We start from the raw sequence: 24,713 nt of genomic DNA on the forward strand, positions 1-24,713 counted from the left end.
TCAAACTGTTTTACAATTTTTGGGAAAAAGAATTAATCCTCTAACAAGAGATTTACAAATTTTCCTCCGGCCTCACATTAGCTATTTTGCTGTAATTCCCTGCCCACTCATTCCATGTGTCTATCCCCTACTCCACATCTCACAACCTTTCAGTCATCTACCTACATCACTTTTTCATCACTCCTATCGCCTTGAGAGGTGCTTCCCCCCCCCCCCCCCCCCCCCCTCCAAACTCGCACCAGAAACTACTTCCGATAAATACAGTTGATTTCTTCTTTTTTATTACCTGTTTTCAGTTTGTTATGCACCTTATTGTGCAATAATACAAAAGTGAAGAGACATTTTCTTTATCTTATCATTGTGAACAGTAAGTTGGTATATGCTTTGCCAATTAGGTTACGGCTGTTTATCTTAGTAACCATTAGCATTAAACTGTTTTTTAAATTCCAAGCAACACCGGTTTCATTATTTTGAAAAGCATGTTTGATCCTACTGAACCAGACACTAGGCACAATACAAACATGGCAATGTACAACTTTAAATTAAAGAGTACGGAAAAGGCAGTGAATTTACTTGAGGCCAAAAAGTCACAGGACATTTTATATTGAAGCAGTGTGCAAAAAGACTGTTCTGATTTTTTCAAAGAAAAACTGTAAGTTTTTCTGCACATTGTTTTCAAATTATTGTACTACTAGCATACAAAATGAAGGATAATTAGGGTGTAACTTCTCACCAACCATGAGGTCATTAGAAACAGGCAGAAACATACAGTATTGCATGTGTTAAATAAAATAGAACTGAAATGAAAAATGACAAACATAATGCAATAAAACAGAAGAGCACAAAATTAATGTTAATGGAATTATGTGGAATCAATAATGACTATTCTACAATTAAATTTTAGCAAAAAACAGAATCTGTCACACAGGTACAAGAAAGAACATGTATACTGACCAAACATGACCTCAAAATAGTATTTGTATTGAAGAGTGTCCCTCTGTACAATGGTAGTGCTACAGAATTTCACCAGAAAAGACACAACAGCCGTAGAATGAGTGATGTCAACATTATAATTTTTCCTCAAAGTCATTTTACATTTTATACTGAACACAATTATACCAAGAGTTCTGTTGAGAAAAAGACAAATAGTGTGGAAACAAACTTCCTGGCCTTTGTACTGCTGTCACGTATACAGAACAAAACTGATAACACAAAATTACTCCAACATTTTACTGCTGGTGTGAAATAAAGGATACAGCACTAAACTTGAGATGGTAGTAAATTGGGGATCACCAATGAGACTGTAATTTCCTCCTTTGGCGCCACCTTTAATTAATAACTGTCATCAAGAAAGATTGCACAACAGAAATCAGATACAGCAATGAAACCAAGGAATCTTTAAGAAGTAATGAACCACGCTGATTTGAAATAAACCACTATAAAAAGCCTTGTGCAATGCTGGTGCTATAAGATTCTTCCACAGTACTAGCAGTTCAATGGAACTTTTGAGTGTAGTGGTACAGCCATCCATATATTTATAGCTGCAGTTACTTATGTTTGTGATTTAAAAGCAAATACTACAAAACAATTAAAATATCAGATTAACATGCCAAACAGATTATTTATGATGAAGATCACAAAGGGAAACAATGCTACATTGCTGATCATAGATATTGCATTGCTTTATGGGCATCCAACACACACAAACCACTGAAACCACCTGATCCACTCAAATAGAGCTATAAATGAAATGAGGTTGATAATTAAATGATTTGAATGGCTTCAGTCATACACCCATCTGTAGATATAACATAATCCTTACAAAACTTCTGAAATGACATTTCACTGTTCGTATTTTTTCATGTAAAAACACTGAAGCATCTCTGGCCACTGAGGAAGACACTGCGAAAATATATCACACTTGCAGCAGTACATACAAAACTAGCACTAAAATTAAATCACTTGGCACACATAGCACAGATTTACTGGCCTTCTAACACTACTTGAAGTAACATCTGTAGAAGAATTTACCTGAAGGCAGATTTGTAAGTCACAAATCATAAGCAGTAGAACTGTGAAAGGAAATGTTATCTCAGATGCTGTGAAAGAGAGACCTGTAGAAACACTTCTTTGTGTTTACCACTTACATGCACAAGCAAATAAACTTGTCACATTGATTATAAGTTTGGTCAAATTTAATATTGCACAGTTACCAAATGTGAAAGACAGCTGGGATCATAAAGATTCAGATTATTCTGCATATTTTTTTCTAAGATAATTTTCAAGACACAGTTATTCTTTAAACACAACTAAGGAAATAAGAAAGTTTCACAGCACTATTTTAACACCAGTGATTATCCAGTTAGTGCAAGAACTGAAAGTATCATAGCGTCTTTAAGGAGTATGAAAAACACACAGTGAAGTGCGGTTATCAAATGAGAAAATGAAAACATTGTTCTTTACATGAGTTTTTACTGTTGACTTCTTGTGTTTCGGAGTAACACTAAAATAAATTTTATCATTCTTGATTTGTGATAACACCAATGAAGCAGAACAATGCACTGAATAAAGTACTTCAACTTCTTAAAACATTTTTAAACGTCAAAACCATTTAAGCATATTCATATATTCTACAATTCTGCAGCTTTCCTTATTTAAATTAGTAGCTGCTTTATATTCTCAGTCGTGAATACTGAGTTTTACAATTGGATAATATCTATGACACTCACATATGTATAAACTGTAACAAAAAACATCAAATAAAAAAATTACAAAAAATAATTAGATAAATAAAGTACTTCTATGATCAATAATGGCAAGCTATGACATAAGAAACTTGTAACTGTGACACTATCAAACAAATGATTCTTTCACTCATTCAAATAAACAATACTAGCACTCAGTCTCTCTCTCTCTCTCTCTCTCTCTCTCTCTCTCTCTCTCTCTCTCACACACACACACACACACACACACACACACACACGTAACAAAAATGCTCCAGTACAAAGAGTACTCCCATCAATGAAAAAATACAGTCTACCAGAGCATAGGTTAACGTGCCTTAAAAATGAGAAAAATATCTGAATAATTCACATGACAAATACAAAGAATACTCTGATAATATCATGTTCCATTTTATATGGAACTGTCTCGTACTAAACAATTTATGACGTCTTTTTTGTGACATACAATTAAACAAGTATAAGAAACACACAACACTTTTTACACGTAACAAAATTCGTATAAATAATTATGCACACAATTATACAAAATGTCTGCACTGCAATATCAGCAATTACTGCTGTGCCATATGAAAGTTCATGTAACAGAGCAATTCAATACTGGATGACTGGCTGAAAAAAGGTAAATTTCTTGATGCCAGAATACCCTGCAGTGTCCATTATTATTCCTCCAACTATGCGCATGTAGTCTAAATAAGTGTATATACAAATAAAATAAGCATAGTGAGGAAACTATCTTCTAAGGAACATTAAATAGGTCTCTAATGCTTGGCATTAGTGGTACAGACTGCAGCAAGAATACTGTTAGACTCTATTACTATTCAGAAATATTAATGAACACTTCAGTGATGGCATCCGACAAAAGCAATGTTCAGTTGCATTCTCACTAAGAAGTAATAATTATAAATACATTCTTGGCAGAGACAGTGCTGTGTCAAAACTTGTACAAGTTATAAAGTGTGGGGAAAATTGTCCAGTCTTTCCAAAATGTCACATTTCAGATCTGTATATTAAAAAGAATATTACAAAATTTCAGAAGAGAAAACAGTTAAAGCTCAAGAATAGTAATGGCACATGAAGTCCATGCGCAAAGTATAACTGCCTTCAAACAGAAAGGAATGCATAAATATTTTCTGTAATATTTTCACTATGTCCAATCTGTAAAACTTCATTCTTCAGATTAGCTGCAAAGATAAATTCTCTTCTTTGAAACAATACCTTTCTTTCAAAATCACATCTCTTTGTGCGGCCTCTCTTTTATTTCCCATTCCTCTAACCAGAAAGATGATGCTAAAATACCTGTAACATTTTTATATTATAAACACATAACAAAAGTGAGCTATCATTATATAGTAAATTGATTACAAGAGTGAAACATCATTATATAATGAACAGATCAGAAAAGTGAATCACCATCATGGAACAAAAATGTAACTAGCAGATAAGGACTTTAAAAACACATACAAATCAATAAATATGAATGTGACATCCAGAGATACTAAAGTTCAAAATGCAAGATAGAACATGAACTCTAACAAACAAATAGTGCAGAACGCCATATGCAGTCTTATAATTTTTGAAGCCAAATATTAATGACAATCAAAGCATATGTATGACTGTGAAATGCCACTGAAATGACAGGCAGTACAGAAAGAAAGAAAGATAATAACTCCACGGCCATGGAGAGTGAGTGCTAAATGTCTTCATTCTTTTAAATGTTGCCTGCAATGCATACAACAGTACACACTTAGTCATAAACTTAGGAACAAGAAGAAATGTAATTGTGGAAAGATGAAAACACCTGGCAAAAAATCAAGTCAATATCTAGTCTCATTATAAAATGACAAATACAGCCTGAAGTCCATTAATACGTCAGCTGCAATACCTGTTCTAATTATGTGCCTTTATGAATTAAATCTTGCAGGCCATCTGCGTGACGTTAATGTGAAGTTGTATCAGGTATCTGTGGAGAGGCCAGACTAACCCACGGTTCCTGAGACGGACAGTAGTTTTTCAGTAATTGCTTGGACAACAATCTGGATGATTGACTGATCTGGTCTTGTAACATTAACCAACATGTCGGTAGCCTTCCTGTGCTGGTACTGTGAATGGCTGAAAGCAAGACAAAACTACAGCCCCCCCTCCCTCTCCTCTTCCCAAGGCATGCAGCTCTGTACGGGGGTTAATGATGATGGTGTCCTCTTGGGTAAAGCATTCAGGACGTGAAATATATCCCCATTCAGATCCCTGGGTGGAGACTACTCAGGAGGATATCCTCAAGAAAAACAAAACTGACATTCTACGGATTGGAGAATGGAATGTTAGATTCATTAATCAGGTAAATAGGTTAGAGAATCTGAAAAGGAAAATGGGCAGACCGAAGTTCGATACGGTGGGATGAATTGATTGTGAATGGATTATTGTAATCAAGGTAGTCAAGAAACCATCAACCACCACTGTAGTACAAGTTTATATGCTAATGAAGATCTGGGAAGAATGTACGATGAGATAAAGGAACTTATTCAGATAATTAAAGGATATGGAAATTTAACTGTGACGAGTGACTGAAATCCAGCAGTAGAGAAGAAAGAGAATGAAAACCAGTAGGGGAACATGGACTGGGGAAAGGAATGGAAGAGGAAGGTGTCTGGTAGAATTTTGCAAGCACAGAGCATAATTTAATAATCACTAACATTTGGTGTAATCATCATGAAAGTAGGTTGTATATGAGGGAAAGTTCTGTGAACCTTTCAAGGTTTCAGATTGATTATATAATAGTAAGACAGAGTCTTCAAAACCAAATTTTAAACTGTAAGCAATTTCCAGGGACAGATGTGGACTCTGAACATAATTTATTGGTTATGAACAGCAGACTAAAACTGAAGAGGTATTTGTCTGTATGTATATGTCTGCTTGTGTCTGTATGTGTGAATGGATATGTGTGTGTGTGCGCGAGTGTATACCTGTCCATTTTTCCCCCTAAGGTAAGTCTTTCTGCTCCCGGGATTGGAATGACTCCTTACCCTCACCCTTAAAACCCACTTCCTTCCGTCTTTCCCTCTCCTTCCCTCTTTCCTGATGAGGCAACAGTTTGTTGCGAAAGCTTGAATTTTGTGTGTATGTTTGTGTTTGTTTGTGTGTCTATCGACCTGCCAGCGCTTTCGTTCGGTAAGTCACCTCATATTTGTTTTTATATATAATTTTTCCCACGTGGAATGTTATATATATATAATAGAAAGTAAGGATATATCAGGATGAAAATTTTACTAATGGAGGCTTTAAAGTTAACATAATGTAAGAAGCACGTACACTAGATTTGTACCTGCAGAGGCATGTCAATGCTGTTAAACAACACTGTCAGCATAAGATACGGAATGGGCCGACGGTGGCTTGACAACAAGCTGAGGAACTGAACCCTGCAAATGGAAATCAAAACTTACTGTTTGATTCAGTCTATGAGGAAGCAGAAAGTCAGAAATTGTGTATGGATGTACACAGGATTAAACACAACAGACTTCTGGTGCAGGTGGCTGATGACCGAGCACACAGAAAACACATACGGCTCGAGGTGCCACGCGGGGTCTGTGGTTGTTGAACATAGCATTATATCTGCCCCACTTGGCTTACTGTCGCCTGCATTTAAACACTTCTATCAGCAGATCTGCCCATGCCACAAGTCTATATTTGCCTCCCACGGCAGCTGTCCACACAAATCTGCCACAATAATTATACCAGCTTATCTGCCTGCATTGCGATGTCTGCTGATGAAGATACTAAATCCCTCTCCCCTGAAAAGTTCACATAACACTGAAAATGGCCTGGCTTTGGCCGCCACTTCCACTGCAGAACTTGGAAGACTCAGTCTGTGGACCAGCCGCCAATGCAGAGAATGCCAATGCTGCCAGGGCGGTAGAAGGACAAGGAGGTGGGCAACAGTTGATCTAGTGGCAATGGCGGATGGGAGGGCAAATCCGATGGCTAGGGGAGAGAGGAGGCACAAGAGGATGGCATGTCGAAGTCCATGGACTCTACATTGGGAGGCACAGGAGCAAGCCTCGCTGGGGCCCTACACCTCAGGTGAAGGGAAGGGGGGGGGGGATGGGGGAGTAGGGACAGTGAAGGGTTCAAGGGGGGCAGCAATGGGAAAGCACACTGCTGCAATTGTGAACGACATTGTGACCAACTGTACCACCTGGCTGACTGGAAGACCATGTTGTGATGACCTGACTATGTGCAGGCATAACTGATTTGCATGACACCTCACCTGCTCTCAACTGACATCCACCACAAACAACCGCCAACCTTTGTCACTCACGATGACACTCGGCAGCTCTCCCTGCTGCTGGACTAAGACCTGCTCCAAAAAGCAATCCCAGGGGAAAATACAATGAGCCATGGATGGTCCGCAGTATGCGACTTCAGATGCTACAAATCCATGAGACTCTGTGACTGGTGGCCTTGCAAACATGCTGCTGGACTGCACATATTGATTGCTACTGACCGCTAGATAAGGGAATCAGTGGCTTGTGGTTGGTGATAAGGGGGAACTGTGCACCATATAAGAAAACATGAAACTTTTTAATTCAAAAAATAGTAGTGAGTGCCTCCTTTTTGACCTGTGAATAATTATGCTGTGCTGCAGAAAGCATATTTGATGGATAAGCAACAGTCTGTTCAGTACCATCTTGGTTGTGATGAGGCAAAACTGTACCAATGCCATACTGGGACACGTCACATGCCACGAATTAAGGGTTTAACCAGTGTAAAAGAAGATAAACAGGGAGCAAAGCACAAACACTGCTTGAATGACTGAAAAGCTCATTGAAAATCCACAGACCAGATGAGATTCCAAAAGGCAAGCGAATAAACTGGTTAAGTCCACAGAGGGTGCTGAGCTCCAAGAAAGCTCAAGAACCAATGGAAACTACAAGTACGTATTGTGAATGTAACTTGTGAAAAATAATGGTCCATACAGAAACTTCACCAACTCCTTCGGCAGAAGAATTGCATATGATTCTGTGACACACTGCGCAATGACCATCTGTCTAAAATCACCCCAAAGATGCACAGCATCAGTAGGCTTCTGAATCACCATCAAAGGGGTGGTCTATCGACTGAACAAAACAGGAGAAATAAGGTCCTGAGCCTGCCAACACTGCAATGCAGTCTCTTATCTTGTTGTGCATGGAGTAGGGAATGGGTCGGGGGCGACAAAATTTAAGCACTGCTGACAGTGTAAGAGAAATGTGGACCTCAAAATTTTCTGACCAGCCCAATGTATTCTTGAACAGCTGGTTGTTTGACTGTAGTAAGGAGCCCAAATCCAGAAAAGGAACCGATTGAGACACTAAATGGACTATGTCAACTATATGGAAGGAAAAAACAGATAATGCTTCTAGCTAAAAAACATTTTTCTGGAGACTCAGGCACCGAACCGATCACCAGAGGAGGCAACAATGAATTGACCATTATAATTTAAGTTACCATTCCACATTCTTACATGATTTACTATACAACACATCCTGATATAATGGCTGCTGAACACCAGACAGCCCAAGAGCCTGTGCGTATCTAAGCTAATGAGGCTGAGTATCACTCTAGTATCTATCTGAAATTCAATCATGTGCCTATTCACTACCAACATCAGCAAAATACCCAGAGAGACCTGTGTGGGATGTTGTAGAGAGTGAAAACACAGGGTCATCTGATGACTGATGGCTCAGCAACTGTCACAATGTTCAATGGCCCATCAGACGGCATACCTCACACATGGCCTCCACATGCGGGCAATCATGCAAAACATGTACCAAAAGATAGTCGGGGCAGGACTGCTGGTTCACTCAATGAGCACAAGGTAAGCAACATCACGGACCTTACACTTTGGGAGGGAATTATGACAAGTCAATGGATGCAAACCCACCAAACTCGACACTGCTTACAGACAGCACTATGATGTCTTTGAACCAGAATCATCAACAGCATCAACACACGGTAACCTGGCTACAGGGAAGGCCACCTGGGGCAAAGGGGGCTGTTTACCATGTTTACCTAATTGCACCACCAGCCAATTGTTGGAAAGGTCATCCCTTGCCACTACTGTAAGTTATGGTTCCGCAATCTGGACAAAGTTGAAATAGCGAGTCTGCAAATAAGGCAACACATTTCGGGCACTTTTAAGTGACACTTGGATACAGACACTCTGCAAATTGGTGATCCAGGCTACGTATGACTATTAGAGACCATTGTAGTGCGGGTTAAACTGCAACCAAGACACCAACACACAGGTTCGATGTCCGAAAGCAACCAATAAAATTTGTCAAAGAGGAGTTTCTTGGGATCAGTGGAGAGCTTCAAATTTTGCACATCATCATACAACACCATGCTGCGGCACAATAACATGGCAGTTTTGTTGACTGGATTGATGATATACCCTACCTAGCAGTGCGGCATGAACCAGTGGAGCTAATTTTCCCATTTGTCCATAGACTTGTTGAAACTGGCAAACAGTGTTCGACGTGGGTAAGCAAACTGCACATCAGCTGCCTGGCCCACCACCTGAGTGGCATGTTCTGCATTCTGGTTTAGCAGTGCCTGCATCTGCTCATGCTACTGCTGCTGTTCCTTCTGTAGGTACAACTGTATCTGTCAGTATGTATAAATTCCATGTCCATAGTGGCACACAGTTAATATTATGAAAGAGGAAGAAAAAAGTAGAAGCATTACATGTGTAAGAATGTCCTTCGTTGCCACTTCAGCACTTGTACAAGTGTGAGAATGCCACTCAGCAATACTGTCAGCAATGGTACTAAACAGGCCGAGAGTTACTCGACAACAAGCAAGGGAACAGCACCCCCCAAGAGGAAATGAACATTTGCCATCTGAGTGAATCTATGGGGAAATAGGAAGTCTGTAATCATATAGATGTATGCAAAAGGATAAACACAACACATGGCTGGTATGGACGGCCGATGACTTAGCACATGGAAGCGGCAACTGGCCTGAGGCACAAGGTGAGATCCACGGTTGTTAACTCTGCGTTAGAACTGCCCTGTCTGGTTTACTGTCACCTGCAGGTAAACACTTCCACCGGAGGGTCTGCCCACACCACATGTTGCATGCACCCACCATGGCACTTGTCCACACAATTCCACTGCAATAACCATGCCAGCTCATCTGCCTCCAGTGCAGTGTCAACTGGCAGGGACAGTAACCACAATGCAAAATCAAAAGAACTACATATGTTTCAGATTTGTATTAATTCAAATGACTAACAATCAATTTCTTTTTCATATCAAATACTTATCAATCCCACAGACAGTGATAAGCTTTAATTATTACAGTCAGTTAAGAGTAACATTTAAATTGAAAAACTTGGAGCAGTCCTAGGAACAATGGTATTCAGTTTTTCAAAATCAAGTAGCAATCAATAAAAATATTCTTGATTTATGTTGGACTATTTTAATACTATTATGCAGAACTACTACGAATTACAGCCCTAAAAATGTCAAAGCAGAGGTTGTGTAACAACCAGAAGGACATATAAATGAATAATGTGTACTGGAAGTATCACGTAATGGTTTGCAATTGATTACAAAGTCAGTGTGAAGAAAGAAAGAAAGAAAATGCCTGGAATGCAATGTTTTTCCTAAGCTGTATGGCGAACTGGAAAAACAGCAAGATTATCAGAGTCATAACTGTAAAGCTTCTATTGAGGAATTTTTTAACTTTCCACAGTAAATTATTTTACATTCACTTATCCTTAGTTGGATATTTACCACCCACAACTTAAACATGAATCATACCTTTCTGTGGAGCAAATAAGCTCTAGGAGGAATATCAGTGGAAACGATACTGCCTTGCTGGCTTGATGCTCACATATGTTTTTTTCACATCTTCTTCATCATCTTTTTTAACTTCAGTGAAACGTTCTCCTTTAAGACTGACAATCTTGTTGTCACGATACCTCACCAGTTTCTTAGGCTCCTGTGATCAATGAGAAATACCAACTCCATTAAAACTTTGAACAGAAACATTACACAAATTGATTAACATCTCATGGTTCGTGTAGACAGTCAGGCAAAATTTTTGAAAAGACATCATAGTCATCACTGACTGTAAAAAATTATTTATTTGCAATATTGCAATTTTGGCATTTGGGTCATTATCATGTGGTATACTGAAGAAGACTGTGATTTAGCATACTTCAAATCCAAAAGTCGTCTGACATGTACACATGTCATCATTGTATTTGTATATTGAGTCTTTTAACTACAAGAACATGTCAACATACATAACATGTCAACATACATAACCTGTACAGTTATCAAAGTTAACATCTTTAACATAGATCACTATTCTTGTACACTCTTTACATGGGAACTAACTCGTTGTCATGTAAAGTACAGTCTTTTACTGTACACCACTTGGTAATTAGCATAATGCTGAAAAAAAAAAAAGCTGTTACAGTCAATGGTGACTATGATTGTTCATTAGACTTGGTGTTACTGATTTCTTTATAGGTTCCCCCAGGAGACATATCATGGTTAGACAGAAAAGACTGAGATGTAGCAAAATGAAATTGCGCATTACAGTAAACAAAGGGGTAAATATACACAACACACACAAAATTCTAGAAGGATTTAGTAAAATATGAATTTTTTAAAATCTGGTGTGTTTCGAGGAGAGATGAGAGGATAACACCAGAAATAGTGTGCATTAATATAGTATACAGGAAACTGTCCCTTTTCACTGCTATACCAGAACCAATTTCTGTGAGAGTAATATCTTGAAAACTGCACTCTCTTCAACGTAAGTTACACTATTGAGTCACAGGGTCCCTGACACTTGTACCAATCAACAATCATTTATAACAGACACAGCACAATCTATTTGTCATCTTTCTGAAGCCATATGTGAGAACAGTGGCGACACATGTGGAAAACTAATGTTTTAAGTTTCTTAGTATCTTGCACAAACTGAAGAGGAGAAGGCATGCAAGTTCTATGGCCGTAACTATTGATTTCAACAATTACTCCCTGTTGCCTTCAGACTGTGGAAGAAATTGGTGGGCACAGTTGACATTCTACTATTTGTGAGGGGGGGGGGGGGGGGGGGGGGGGGGGGTTGTTTTGGGGAAGAGACCAAACAGCGAGGTCATCGGTCTCATCGGATTAGGGAAGGACGGGGAAGGAAGTCGGCTGTGCCCTTTGAAAGGAACCACTCCGGCATTTGCCTAGAGCGATTTAGGGAAATCACGGAAAACCTAAATCAGGATGGCCGGACGTGGGATTGAACCGTCGCCCTCCCGAATGCGAGTCCAGTGTGCTAACCACTGCGCCACCTCGCTCGGTGGTCTTCGTGAGACCCACTATGTGCACACCTTGTGGCTCACCAATTTCTCGGCCAAAATTCTCCCATTGAGCTAGCACAAATCTCAAGAACCCAAACAGCCAGTTCATGTTTGGTAAGCCTTTGATCTCAAGCAGTAGTCTCTTGAACTTGTTGACAGCCCCGTTTGTGATTGACGGTCAGGTTGAATGGCCAATACTTTCGCCATAAAGTTCACACAACTAACAATGGATGTCTATATGTGGAACCCCTTTTGTGTTTAAGAACCAGATAACTGAATGAATTTCACATCTGGCAGTAGAGGCAATTGGGACTTCCATCATGGGTGGCTGCTAGGCAAACAGTGAATGGTGAAGAGAAGTTGGGAAGGTTGGGATCAACAGTAGGGAGCCACCAAGCATGGCAGTGTTGCTAGATTTTGTCAGACACCTCGGCTTGTTGATTTACCAGTTCAGGAACCTTACTAGGTATCAACACTCATATTTTACAAGACTGGCATCACTTGACGTTAAGTTATGACTCATCAGTCTCAGTGCAGAGACTGGGGCCCACTTTTAAAGGCCCAGTAGCCAGCATAATCATACATGGTGCAGTATGCCACACATTTTTAAATAGGAGAGTCATGCAGACCCATATACCATGCACCAACAATGAAGTCAAGATGCAGAAATGCTTCATAAAACTGGTGCATACAGATTCTGTCTGCTTCCCATGTGCTATGGCTACAACATTTTAAAATGTTTTGTTTTTAGGCATTGTGCTTTCAGGTCCATAAGGTTTGACAACCAATTAAGTTTAAGAATAAATTTGAGGCCCAGAAAACTTAAAAGTCAATCTAAAATTAAAAACAATGTCCCTCATACTAAATGCAGGGAGTTTAAAAACAGAAGGTGAATAGTTAAAAAGGACATACACAGTCTTCTCACAAAGGAAACTCCCCATCACACCACTGTCCGATTTAGTAGTAAGAGGGCCCAGCAGACAGCTGGTCAAAATCTGAACACAGATCAAGCATGAAAACAGGAAGAAGGTATACTGAATTGTGTCTGTGTGTGTGTGTGTGTGTGTGTGTGTGAAAAAAAGAAAAGAAAAGAAACAGTGAACAGCCTAAGCTTAACAAGTGCTACATTGAGCAAAGAACAGAAACAACTGCATCGTGGTTGAGTGGTTACGGTGTCGGACTGCAAAGCAGATGATCCATTTTCAAAGCTCCCTCATACCTTTATTTATTTTACTTTTTCTTCCCGTTCACTGTATTCAAATCTGTGTTTGTGTCGTGGTATAACATTTGTTTGCAACAGCAAGATGTGAGGAAGGGACCCATAGTGGAAGATGATTCTGCACAAGAACTCTATCAGCAGCCGAAAGGAAGAGGCTTTTCAATCATAAACCTTTGATGACAAAATGACAAGTCAATGGAATGTCTGGTGTGTCATACATGACATTAGTGGCAGTACGTATGTCATATGATAGGACCTAATTTGTACGTCTGGTGAGCGGGTGAGATATGCTTCCTTGCCTGATTTAGGTGTTCATATGAATGTGAATGTGATCATTCCCAGAGAAAAGATGAAAATATCTATGTGACCTGCAATAAAGGAAGGCACCAGTTTCACAATCATGCAGTTTCTCTGTGCTCTGTCAGCACATATGTTTTCAACATTTTTAAAGTTGCATTCCATTTTGGAAGTTTTGACTCTTTGATTCCCTTGTTATAACATAGTTCACATCTGTTTAATTGTTTTCATTTCTGTGAGACATCTATGTGGCTTCTCGCCTGCTGTCACATTTACTTGCAATGGTAATAATACTTACCACGTGACATATATTCTAAAACCAATGTATAATGTGACACCTGCCAAGAGTACAGAAAGAGAACAAACATTTCAATGACTGGTCAGACAGTTCATAAAGTTGCGAAAATAAATAAATAAATAAAAATAAATGGCACGATGGGGTTTAGAACCCAGTTTGCCCGCGATGCAGTTCAAAACCGTGACCACTTAAACATGACACCTTTGCTTTTGCTCTTCGCTCAATGCTGCACTTGTTAAGCTTGGACTGTCCACTGTTTCTATTTCACTTTTTTTCACAGTTCTGTACATCATCTTCCTGTTTTCATGCTTGATCTGTGTTCAGTTTGTGTCAGGCTGTCCACCGGGCCCTCTTACCACTAAAACTAAGGTGGGTGTGAGGGGAATTTCCCTTGTCCGCTGAAAAATTTCAAACTTTCTTCGTCACCCATCCTCCAACATTTTAACAGTCATTCACAACTGATAGGTTGTCGTGCAAGGATAGAAGCTGAACAAAGGACCAAGTAGTCATCCACAAACATAGAACACTGGAAAGGACTTTCTGTTACTAGAAGTTACACTATTAACAGCTGTTGATTGATTGATTGATTGATTGATTGATTGAGAGGGGTTATGGGACCAAACAGTGACGACATCGATCCTCCAATTCCGAAGTTAGTCATAGAAGAAAGAGGGTCCGCTAAAAGTGCACGGATCCAGTAAGGGGAGTCAAATTATGAAATAATGAACATTAAAACACACTCAGTAAAAGGCATAAATGGTGAGACCAAAGCTAAAAACTGGAAAAAAGGGACTAACTTGGGGTCACAGATCAAGAAGACTGGAAAACAGGTCCCAACCACAACCAATCTTCCCCTGCTCCAAGGCTAAAGTAGAACCTTATATCAGGGGGGGCATTTTCACAGAGGAAACTTAGGACCAGTCCAACCATCCATGAATCATCTGCTAATATTAGATTTAAGGTATCAGGAAGACTATATTTAGCAAAAGGGCCGAAAGAAGGGGGCATTCCACCAATATTTGGGATCCGTCAGTCTGGTCTGGCTCCACAACCACATTGTGGGAGTGGGTTGGCACACAAGGAAACAATGGGTGAGCCTGGTATGACCAATGCATAGACGGCATAAAACGGTGGACTATTCCTCAGAGGAGTGGAAAGAAGAGTGCCAAACTGCAGTAGACTCCTTCATTCTACAAGCAGTAACACACCAGATATCATTCCATTTTTGGGGAAAGAGAGATTTGACATGGATCTGCATATTCGCAGCTGGAATCATGAAAGGCTGTGGGAGGTAAGTATATGCTTCTCTAGCCAAATGGTCAGCCAGTTCATTTCCTGGGATGCCCAGATGACTTTGGACCCAGAGAAAGACAACTGAACAGGCAGCATCCCCAACGGAAGAGAGAAAGTCGTGGATAGCAGAGACCAAAGGGTGAAGAGAGTAGCACTGGTCAATAGCCTGCAGGCTGCTCATTCACTCTGAACTAATTAAAACACTGTGGAGGGAGGCCTGAGAAACAAAATGGAGGGCTCTGTGAATGGCTGGAAGTCCTGCTCAGAACACACAACATGACCCCGGTAATAAATGGTGCTCTAAGCCAGTAGGAGACATGGAAGCGTATTCCACCTTATCGATTGTCTTAGAACCGTCAGTGTAGAAGATGGCGGCATCCTGGAACTCTGCAAGGATGGCACAAACAAGACACCGGAAAACCCTAGGAGCCACAGAGATATTAGGACCCTGCAATAGATTGGTCCTAATCCATGGTCTAGGCACCATCTAAGGGGGGTTATGGGAGGAAAGACACGGGAGTGCATTCCAATGAGTGGAGACGGAGATCCTGACAGGGGGAAATGAGATGCATGGCAATCGGCAATCCCACCCACCCACCCATGGGCAGGTGTTAGGAGGGAGACATACTTCACTGACAAAGAGCACAGGGTACTCGGGACGGTCAGAGAATTGGCGAATGGCAGAATTGCAACTATGTACGAAACAAGAAGCTGGCTCCGTCATGTGTAAAGAGGGAATCCCCGCTCCTGTGAGGAGACCATCAGTGCAACTAGTGCGAAAGGCACCAATAGCCAGACGCACCCCACAATGGTGAACACAGTCAAGCAGTTTCAGAGTAGAAGGAGCTGTTGAGTCATAAACCTGACAACCATAATCTAGTCTGGACAAGACCAGAGCACGGCAAAGATGGAGAAGAGCACAACAGTCTGCACATCAAGGTGTGTGGGCCAGGAGGCAGAGAGTGTTAAGCTTCTCTATACATGTAGTCTTTAGGTGGCAAATGTGGGGCAACCATGTCAGCTTGCTATCAAAAATAAGGCCCAAGAAATGGGACACGTAATACGATAAACCCTTATCTCTGTTGTACACTTCACAAATCTGAAATGTCCGATAAGCGATGACATCACTTGAATTGAAATTATATGGCCCTTTTACTTTATCGACTTTTGGTCCAGGTACAAGAGCAACGGTGACCCAGCCGTTACCGTGTTCATTCGTATCCTTGTTAGCGAGAGTGAAGTTCAAAACTCCACCACAAAACACCGATGGACCGTGCAAGATGACTTGGGCATCTACGAAATCCTTGGTAGTAATAGAAATGTTGTCTATTGCTTAAAAAGCAAGCATTTCTATTACTACCAAGGAGTTGGTCGCATAATAAAGTTGTGGACTGGGGTGTACTATGGGTCGATGACAAAAATGCATAACCTGTGTTTTGGAGGGAGAAAACTGGAAGCCGTGGGAGGTGGCCCACGCAGAGGCCCATTGGATGGCACTGTGGAGCCAGCGGTCAGCAGTTGCTACCGAGTGGGAGCTGCAACAGATGCAAAAATCATCGATGTACAACAACGGGGTAACCAGAGGTCCAACAGAGGACAGAAGCCCATTGATGGCAATGAAAAAGAGTGCGACACTTAGCACAGAACCCTGTGGGATACCGTTCTCCTGAATTCGAGGGGCACTGAGTGAAGTGCCAACTCAAACCTGGAAAATGAGATAAAAACTTGTGGATAAAAATCAGAAGTGGACCACGGAAGCCCCAGTCATGGAGGGTAACTAAAATGTGATGGCGCCGAGCCATGTCGTATCCCTTATGTAGGTCAAAGAAGACCACGACAAGGTGCCGGTGGTGAGTAAAAGCCTGTCGGATGGCTGTTTCCTTTCTGAATAAATGGTCATTTGGGGATTGTCCTGCTTGGAAGCCACACTGATATGGTAAGAAAAGGCCCCGAGATTTGAGTACCCAACATAAGCTGAAGCTGACCATCCTCTTGAGCAGTTTACAAAGTAAATTCGTCAGGCTAATTGGGTGGTAGCTGTCGAGAGACTCCCCAGGCTCAAGGATGGGGATAACTATACTTTCTCACCATTGTAACAGAAAAGCACCCTTGAGCCAATGAGCCAAATGTGGCTGAAGATGCTGAGGAGATGTTGCCCTGGAGGAATGTCCAAGTGTTGGACCATCTGGTTGTGGATGAAGAGGTAAGAGCCTGCAAGAATTGCCATTAAGTGAAGGGTTCATTACAGGGCTCAGCATGGTGTGGGATGAAACAGATGGGGGTCTGTTCAACTCCGCGTTTCTGCCAGAGAAAGGTAGTAGGATAGGAAGAGCATGCCGATGCCATAGCAAAATGTGTCATGAGGTGTTCTGTGAGGACCAATGGATCAGTGTCAGAGCACCTTGGAGGTTAAGACCCTAGTCAGTTGACTATTGCTCGCAGCCCAGAAGGCTACTTGCACCAAACTTGACGAGGAATATGTCCCCAGGGAGGAAACATAGATCTCCCAGCATTCCCTTTTACTCTTCTTAATAAGGTAACACGCCTTAGCACAGAGATGCTTAAAAGTGAGGAGTTTGGTCTGTGAAGAGTGTTGCTTAAATCACTGCAGCACCTGTCGGTGGTCCTGCTCAGTGACTGCGACACCCTTTGTCCGCCACGGTACTGGTCAACGACGAGGGAGACCTGTGGAAAGGGGGAACAGCAGTGCCAGCAACATGAAGAATAGTGGCACAGTCACCTTGCACAGAAGGTGTCGAAGAGCACAGCAGACATATATAAAGGCCAATTGGACCTGCATAATGCCCTATGTAGAGGCCCATCTGCCTGGCGGCTCCAGGACAATAATAGAATCACCAATGTAGGGAAGCCATGAGCACAGGGGAGGATATCGTGAGACCGATAGCAGAAAACGTGCCGTAAGCAGCACTGAAGTGGGTAGGGGAACCATTGTTGAGGAGACGAAAATCGAGGTCCGAGATAAGTTGGTGAATTAGAAGACCCCTACCTGTTGAAGTGACACTCCCCCACAGTGGTAGTGGCACTGAAGTCCCCAAGGAGGAGAAACAGGGGCAGGAGTTGCTGAATTAAGGTAGACAGTGCAACGTAAGGAAGAGGCCTACCTGCAAGGAGGTAGGCATTGCACATGGCGATTGCCAGAGTCATTTGGACTTGAACCACTATTGCTTCCAGGATGGTATGTAGTGGGATCCAGTCACTAATGACATCGGAGCGAACCAAAGTGCAGACCCCACCAGATGCTTCCCCGGGCCGGCACAGTTCCGACAGAACACCCGATAACCACGAAATCCTGGAGAGTGGTCATTACAGAAATGTATTTCTTGAAGAACAAGACAGAATGCAGAATAGGAGGAGACAAGACATTGCATTTCTGGTAAGTGATGACAGTATCCATTGCAATTCCACTGGATGATTGTGTGGCAAGAGTCCAGGTTAGATATAAAGAAGCCAAGTGAAGGTCATATCACTCGGTCAGTAGCTGTCACTGACAAGGATGAGGTGACATCCATAAATAAGGTGTCAGACTCAGGTTGCGAGGGGGGAGATGGCACCTCCAGAGGCACTAGGGAGGGGACCTTGTCTTGGGATTTAGGTTTCTTCTTCTTCTTCTTCTTCTTCTTCTTCTCTGTCAGAGGTGGAGGAGGGTAGGGCACAGAGGAAGTACATGCATCTGTAAGATTGGGAACTGAAACAGAGTGGGCTATCTTGGGGTGCACAGATGGTGCATCTCGTGGCCGAGTGGTGGTAGGAGTCTTCCAGCCTGAGAGATGCCAGGAAGAGAGGTCCTGGGAGAGAGCCTGATCACTGGCAGGTGTTGAAGAAGGGGGGTACTTCTTCAGCTGGGGAGGGGGAGCGGTTCCCTGATGGGAGGTCATGGGAACTGCAGGGGAGGGGGAGGGGAGAGAGGGACAGGGCTGGGGTAAGGATGAGGGAAGAGGAAGAGATGAAGTAACAGAGGCAAAAGTTGAAGATAGTGATGCTGGTTGGAGTCTCCCATACTTTTGGAGAGCCTCAGCATAAGATAGGCAATCCAGGGACTTGTTATTCTTGGATCTTATGGTCTCTCTTGTAAGCCAGGCAATCTGGTGAGTGAGAGGAGTGGCAGTCAGCATAACTGACATATACAGGTGGAGGAACACAGGAGCTTCCCTCATGGAGAGGTTGTCCACAGTTACCACACAGAGCGTCCGCCGTACAGCAGGAAGACATATGCCCAAAAAGCAAGCATAGGTGGAGGGATGTATGGCTCCACATCACATCTGTAGAACACAACCTTGACCTTCTCTGGGAGGGTTGCCCCTCAAAAGCCAGACTGAAGGAGCCAGAATTGGTGCAATTGTCTTTGTGACCCTTCTGCACATGTCGAATAAAATGAAAGCCATGCCACTCCAAATTAGCCCGGAGTTCCTCATCAGTTTGGAGGATGAGGTCCCTACGAAAAATCACTCCCTGGACAATATTCAGATAATTGTGCGAAGTAATAGACACTGGAATATTTCCAAGGCAATTACAAGCATGAAGAGCTGCAGATTGGTCAGCAGAGGAGACTTTGATCCACAGGGAGCCCGACCACATCTTACTAAGAGATTCCACTTCACCAAACTTGTCCTCAATATTTTTCACAAAAAACAATGGTTTTGTGGTGCTGAATGTGTCTCCATCTGTCCTGGTACAGATGAGGTAGTGGAGAAAGTGTTTCACCCCAAGACAGCGAGCCTGGCCCTCCTCCAATGGTGTGACCAGGGAAGGGAAGGTTTCTGGGTCATATGGAGCAGGATTCAATGATCCTTCACCATTCAAAGAGACGGCCATTTGCGAACGGCCAGATTTTTGCCGCTTGATACCCTTCATGCACCAAGCATCTGCACTGATACCATCCACTCTGACCAGGGGATCTCCCCATGGGCACCACCCAGCCACAGCACGGGGCGTCTGGCATAGTGGCTGTTGCCAGGAGTTCTGATGCTCTGAGAAGATAAGCAACCGCTCCTTGGCATACATGGGGAGCGAACAACTCAGGTATCAGTAGTGTGATCCCTGTGTTGTCAGGGAGCTCAGCCATATGGGTACATAACAGCCCCACCACACGGACTGGCTACACGTGCTGGTGACCTAGCAGGGTGGAAGGGGGCTACAGTGGGTAAGGGAGAAGAAAAGGAAGGAGGGGAAAGGTATTCACACCATAGATGCTAGGGAGGGAGTTCTTCCCCAAATGACTCAGACTAAAAACAGGAAATTTTGAAGTGGAAGTTACACCTCAAGCGGAAACCTAAACACCAAAATGAGTGAAAGAACAGGCAAAAAGAACAAAATTGCAACCAATACAAGAAATCATGTGGATAGGCCAGGTCGATATAAATCAGAACACTGAGAGAGGGGTAGGAGGGGGCAATGGAGGAGGAGTGACGATAGGGAGGGAGGGCAGGGTGAAGGAAATGCCGCCAGGGAAGGAAAAATTGGCTGCAATAGCTAGGGGGCCCTGTGTGCACCATGCACGAATTCATGAAAGAACCGTGAGCCCCCCGGGGGGGGCTATTAACAACTATGGCAAGGATTTAAAACCCACCTCCGAGGGACCCATTCTTCTGTTAAAAGTGATCAGATAGGGGGTCACTGATTTTTTGAAATTCATTGCAAAAAGAAGGTGTCGGAGGATGTTATGCTGCCAAATGGTATTCCAGATCCTCTCAATGTCAAAAAGTACAAATATTACATGATGCCTGTGTAAGAAAACCTGCTGTATAGCCATTTGTCATAGCCATTTGTAGGAGGTATACATACTCACAGGTCGAGTGATACCTCCTGAACCCACAGTGAAAGCAACTAAGAAGCTGTTTCATTCGAAGATACAGAGAAGATAGCAGTTGACTACCTGCTGCAAGGCTTTTCTTACACATCTGTTGTGGACAACACTACGATAGCTACTGAGGTATATACAGTCTTTTCCAGGTTTTAATAGTGGAATTGTAATAAACTCTGTCCACAAGTCAGGAAATGAAGTTAAAAAGTACAAGCAAGATTATTTCATCCTGTGATGTGCCACAACATAAAGTAATGGGACATATCGTGCCCAAGTGATGTGTGACAAGCCACAGAAAAAATCAAATCCAGCTCCCACATGGAGAAGGGGTAGTTGTATTGGTGGATGTGAAGTCCTAATTGCTCCTCTGTAGTGTTGAATCCTGACCTGCAGTAGTAGTCACTCTGACAAAATGCTCCACTTCTGCCTGGACAATGTCTTGAGTTTTCTTTGAGAATTCCATTCTGCATTACAATAGCCACTGGGCAGCTCTCACCTCTACTGGAAAGCCTCCTGGTGGTCTCCTATAGAACTGCACTTATAGTGAAGTGATTTACGATACTCAGCCACAATCTCTTCTTGCTTCCTCTAATAATCTGATGGCATTTTGCCGTTGCTAATGAAAAACTGCAAGTTTCTATGCAGTCTGTCAACACCTGAAAGTATGCACAGATACTCGCCGGATTCTATAGAATGGCATTCATATTCACTGCTTCATCAGGATTTAGGCTCCCTTTGTAGCTGGCCTGAAGCCTTTGGAGTGGATGCTTCAGTGGCATTGGTGATTTGTGCTGGTAATATGATCCACCATTCCTGAAGAGTATCACAGTATGCAAACACAACAAAGTGGCTGTACAGTGTCCAGTTTGCATTACTGAGCATTCGTTGTGGTCGCTTTCTTTCATCTGGCAGGTGAAGTATGCTGAGAGATCAACAGCAGTGAACGACAGGGTGTGGAAGTGTGTGTCTGACCCTTGTTTCACAGATGTTTATATGATGACATTACGAGGCTCTTGTGCACTTTACAAACCCCACACAGGAGGAAGGGATGGGGTAGTTGCGTAAGTAGTTTGGTGAGAGCCTCCTATTTAGGCTTTGTGCTGGAGCAGGTAGAGAGAAAGTATTGTTCACCTATGATGTACATGCACTGATATAGCGACTCCTCGTAGGCTGGTAGTGTGGCAAAGAGCCACTACTCCTTCTTTAGCTCTCAGTCCACTACAGCCATCTTTTTTATGAAGATTACAGCTTCATAGGTCTGGTGTTGTCAGATAGATTAAAATGAATCTCCTGTAGCCATACACACATTGGTCTCCACTAAACTAAAAGTTGTAGTTCATCCACACATGTCCTGAACATACGGATGAATCACTGTCATAGGGGAGCCATCTTAGTGCTGAGGGAGGAGGCCAATTTGTAATCAAAGCAATCACAATGCAGTAATGATCCAGTCCTGTGGGGGTCATCTGAGAGTGAGAGTGAGTGAGTGAGAGTGAGAGAGAGAGAAAGAGAGAGAGAGAGAGAGAGAGAGAGAGAGAGAGAGAGAGAGAGAGAGAGAGTTGGAAATATCAAGAGCTGAGTTTGTCCAACAAGGTGAAGGTGCACGGGGATTGGTGAAAATATTTCCTACCATATATCATTTGATGTGACTGATGTCACGGGGTAGCAAACTCAACAATTTTATATGAGGCACTTGGTAGTTTTACATGCACTGTCGCTAGTTGGAGCGACAATTGTAGCATACACGTATACATTACTGTCAAGTGCTAATACGCCATACTTCCATGGACGAGTAAGGCAATGCCACCCTTCTCATCAATCTAGTATTTTTCACTATGCTGTATCAGTGCAGTGTACCGCTACTATACATATCAAGAAAAAAAGGTCCAGTACACACATAAAATGTGAGGTACAAAGACATATCAAACTGTGCTGTTTTCCTCATGATCAACCTATTGTTGCATACCTTTAAAAATGGGTAATAACTAGTTAATCTTTAATTTATTTTTCCAACGCAAACTGTAAAATGTGGACCAGTGTTGCATCACAGGAACTATGATAACAAAAGGCATGAAGCAGAGAGAGACAGAAAATCACAGAGGATGGTCAGCATTAAAAAAAAAAAAAATCACAACACCAAGGAGGAGTTGTGCGACATAAATGAAAGTTTGTAGATGTATGTCTATATGTGAAAGACGATGTCTATTCAAATTTTGTGCCAGTGGCATAATAGTGGTAATAATAGCACCACTGTGAAGATGGAAATCAGATTTGCATCAAATACACACTGTAACGGTCATGACAATTAGTTAGCTTTGAGACTGCATGTGCTGAGTTGATGTTAGGCAAGAACACCTTTAAAATGACAAAGATACCATTATCAACAACTTACTGAGTTTGAACAAGGTTGTGCAATAGGGGTACGAGAAGCTGGATGTTCCTTTTGCAAATCTGCAGAAACTCTTGGCAGGACTGTAGCTACTGTACATGACTGCTGGCAGAGGAGCCATGAGAATGTATAGTCAAAAGAAAACCAGGCTCGTGATGGCCACATGGTGCTACTGAGAGGGAAGACCATCATGTTCGATGTATGTGCTGCATCTGCAACAGCAATGTGAGCAGCAACTAGCACCACAGTGACACAACAAACTGTTACAAATTGGTTATTTCTTGGACAGTTCCAAGCTAGGTGCCCTATAGCATGCTTTCCACTAAACCCAGACCCCCACCTATGAGTCTTTAGTGTTGCCAAGCGGAGCTCATTAGAGAGCTCTGATGAAAACTGTTTCCTCCTCAGTGCCAGTGATGGTCGTGTATTGGTTAGGAGGAGGCCAATTGAGGACCTGCAACCAACATGGCTGCGTGCTAGACACACTAGATCCACACCAGGAGTTATGGTCTGGAGTGCGACTTTGTATGAAAGCAGGAGCACTCTTGCAGTTATCACATGTGCCCTGATTGCAAAACTGTGTGTCAGTCTGGTGATTTGACCTGTTGTGCTGCCATTCACAAATAGCATTCCAGGGCATGTTTTCAACAAGATAAGGCTCACCCACATACAACTGTTGCAACCAAGCAAGGTCTACAGGATGTGAACATGTTCCCTTGGCCTGCTCAACCACCACACCCATCTCCAACTGATAACATATGCGACATCAAGGGACGACAACTCCACTGTCATCCACAAACAGCATTAAATGTTCCAATATAGACTAATCAAGTACAACAGGCATGAAACTCCATCCCACAAACTGACATCCGATACCTGCACAACACTATGCATGCAAATTTCCATGTTTGCAGTCACCATTCTGGCAGTTACACCAGTTATTAATGTAATAGCATTTCAAATTTGCCATGGTTTATCTCTCACTTATATTAACCAGTGATCTTGCCCTGTTAACCACTTAAATATGTTACCTAGACAAATGTTTCCCTGAAATTTCAGTACTGAAAGCAAAATCAAAACAATATGAAGTACAATTGGAAGGGAAATGTGAAAGTCTATTGGGGAACAAGATGACCTAGTAATTAAAGATGTCTAAATGTTCCATGACACAAAGCATATAGCAATGTGAATAATCAGTTCATAATACAAAACATTGCAGTACATGTGAACATATTAACCAATTCAAGATAGCCTCAACTTCTTCCAGTGAAATCAGGAAAATAATTCTCTTTCTTAACAGTAAAAA

The 24,713-nt window shown here is 42.1% G+C and overlaps 1 protein-coding gene across 1 annotated transcript in view; it reads right to left on the reverse strand.

Moving 5' to 3' along the window:
• Positions 1-210: 210 nt before the first annotated feature.
• The window catches only part of LOC124544765 (CUE domain-containing protein 2), an 87,737-nt gene continuing 63,234 nt past the window's right edge, over positions 211-24,713 (reverse strand). The window contains exons 7-8 of the mRNA XM_047123441.1: positions 10,544-10,724; positions 211-4,040 (exon numbers count right to left, since the gene is read on the reverse strand). Coding sequence (XP_046979397.1) covers positions 10,578-10,724 — 147 coding nt within the window. The 3' untranslated portion in view covers positions 211-4,040; positions 10,544-10,577. The remainder of the gene's footprint in view (positions 4,041-10,543; positions 10,725-24,713) is intronic.

The sequence above is a fragment of the Schistocerca americana genome, chromosome 8 (genome assembly GCF_021461395.2).
Source record: "Schistocerca americana isolate TAMUIC-IGC-003095 chromosome 8, iqSchAmer2.1, whole genome shotgun sequence".
NCBI lineage: Eukaryota > Metazoa > Arthropoda > Insecta > Orthoptera > Acrididae > Schistocerca > Schistocerca americana.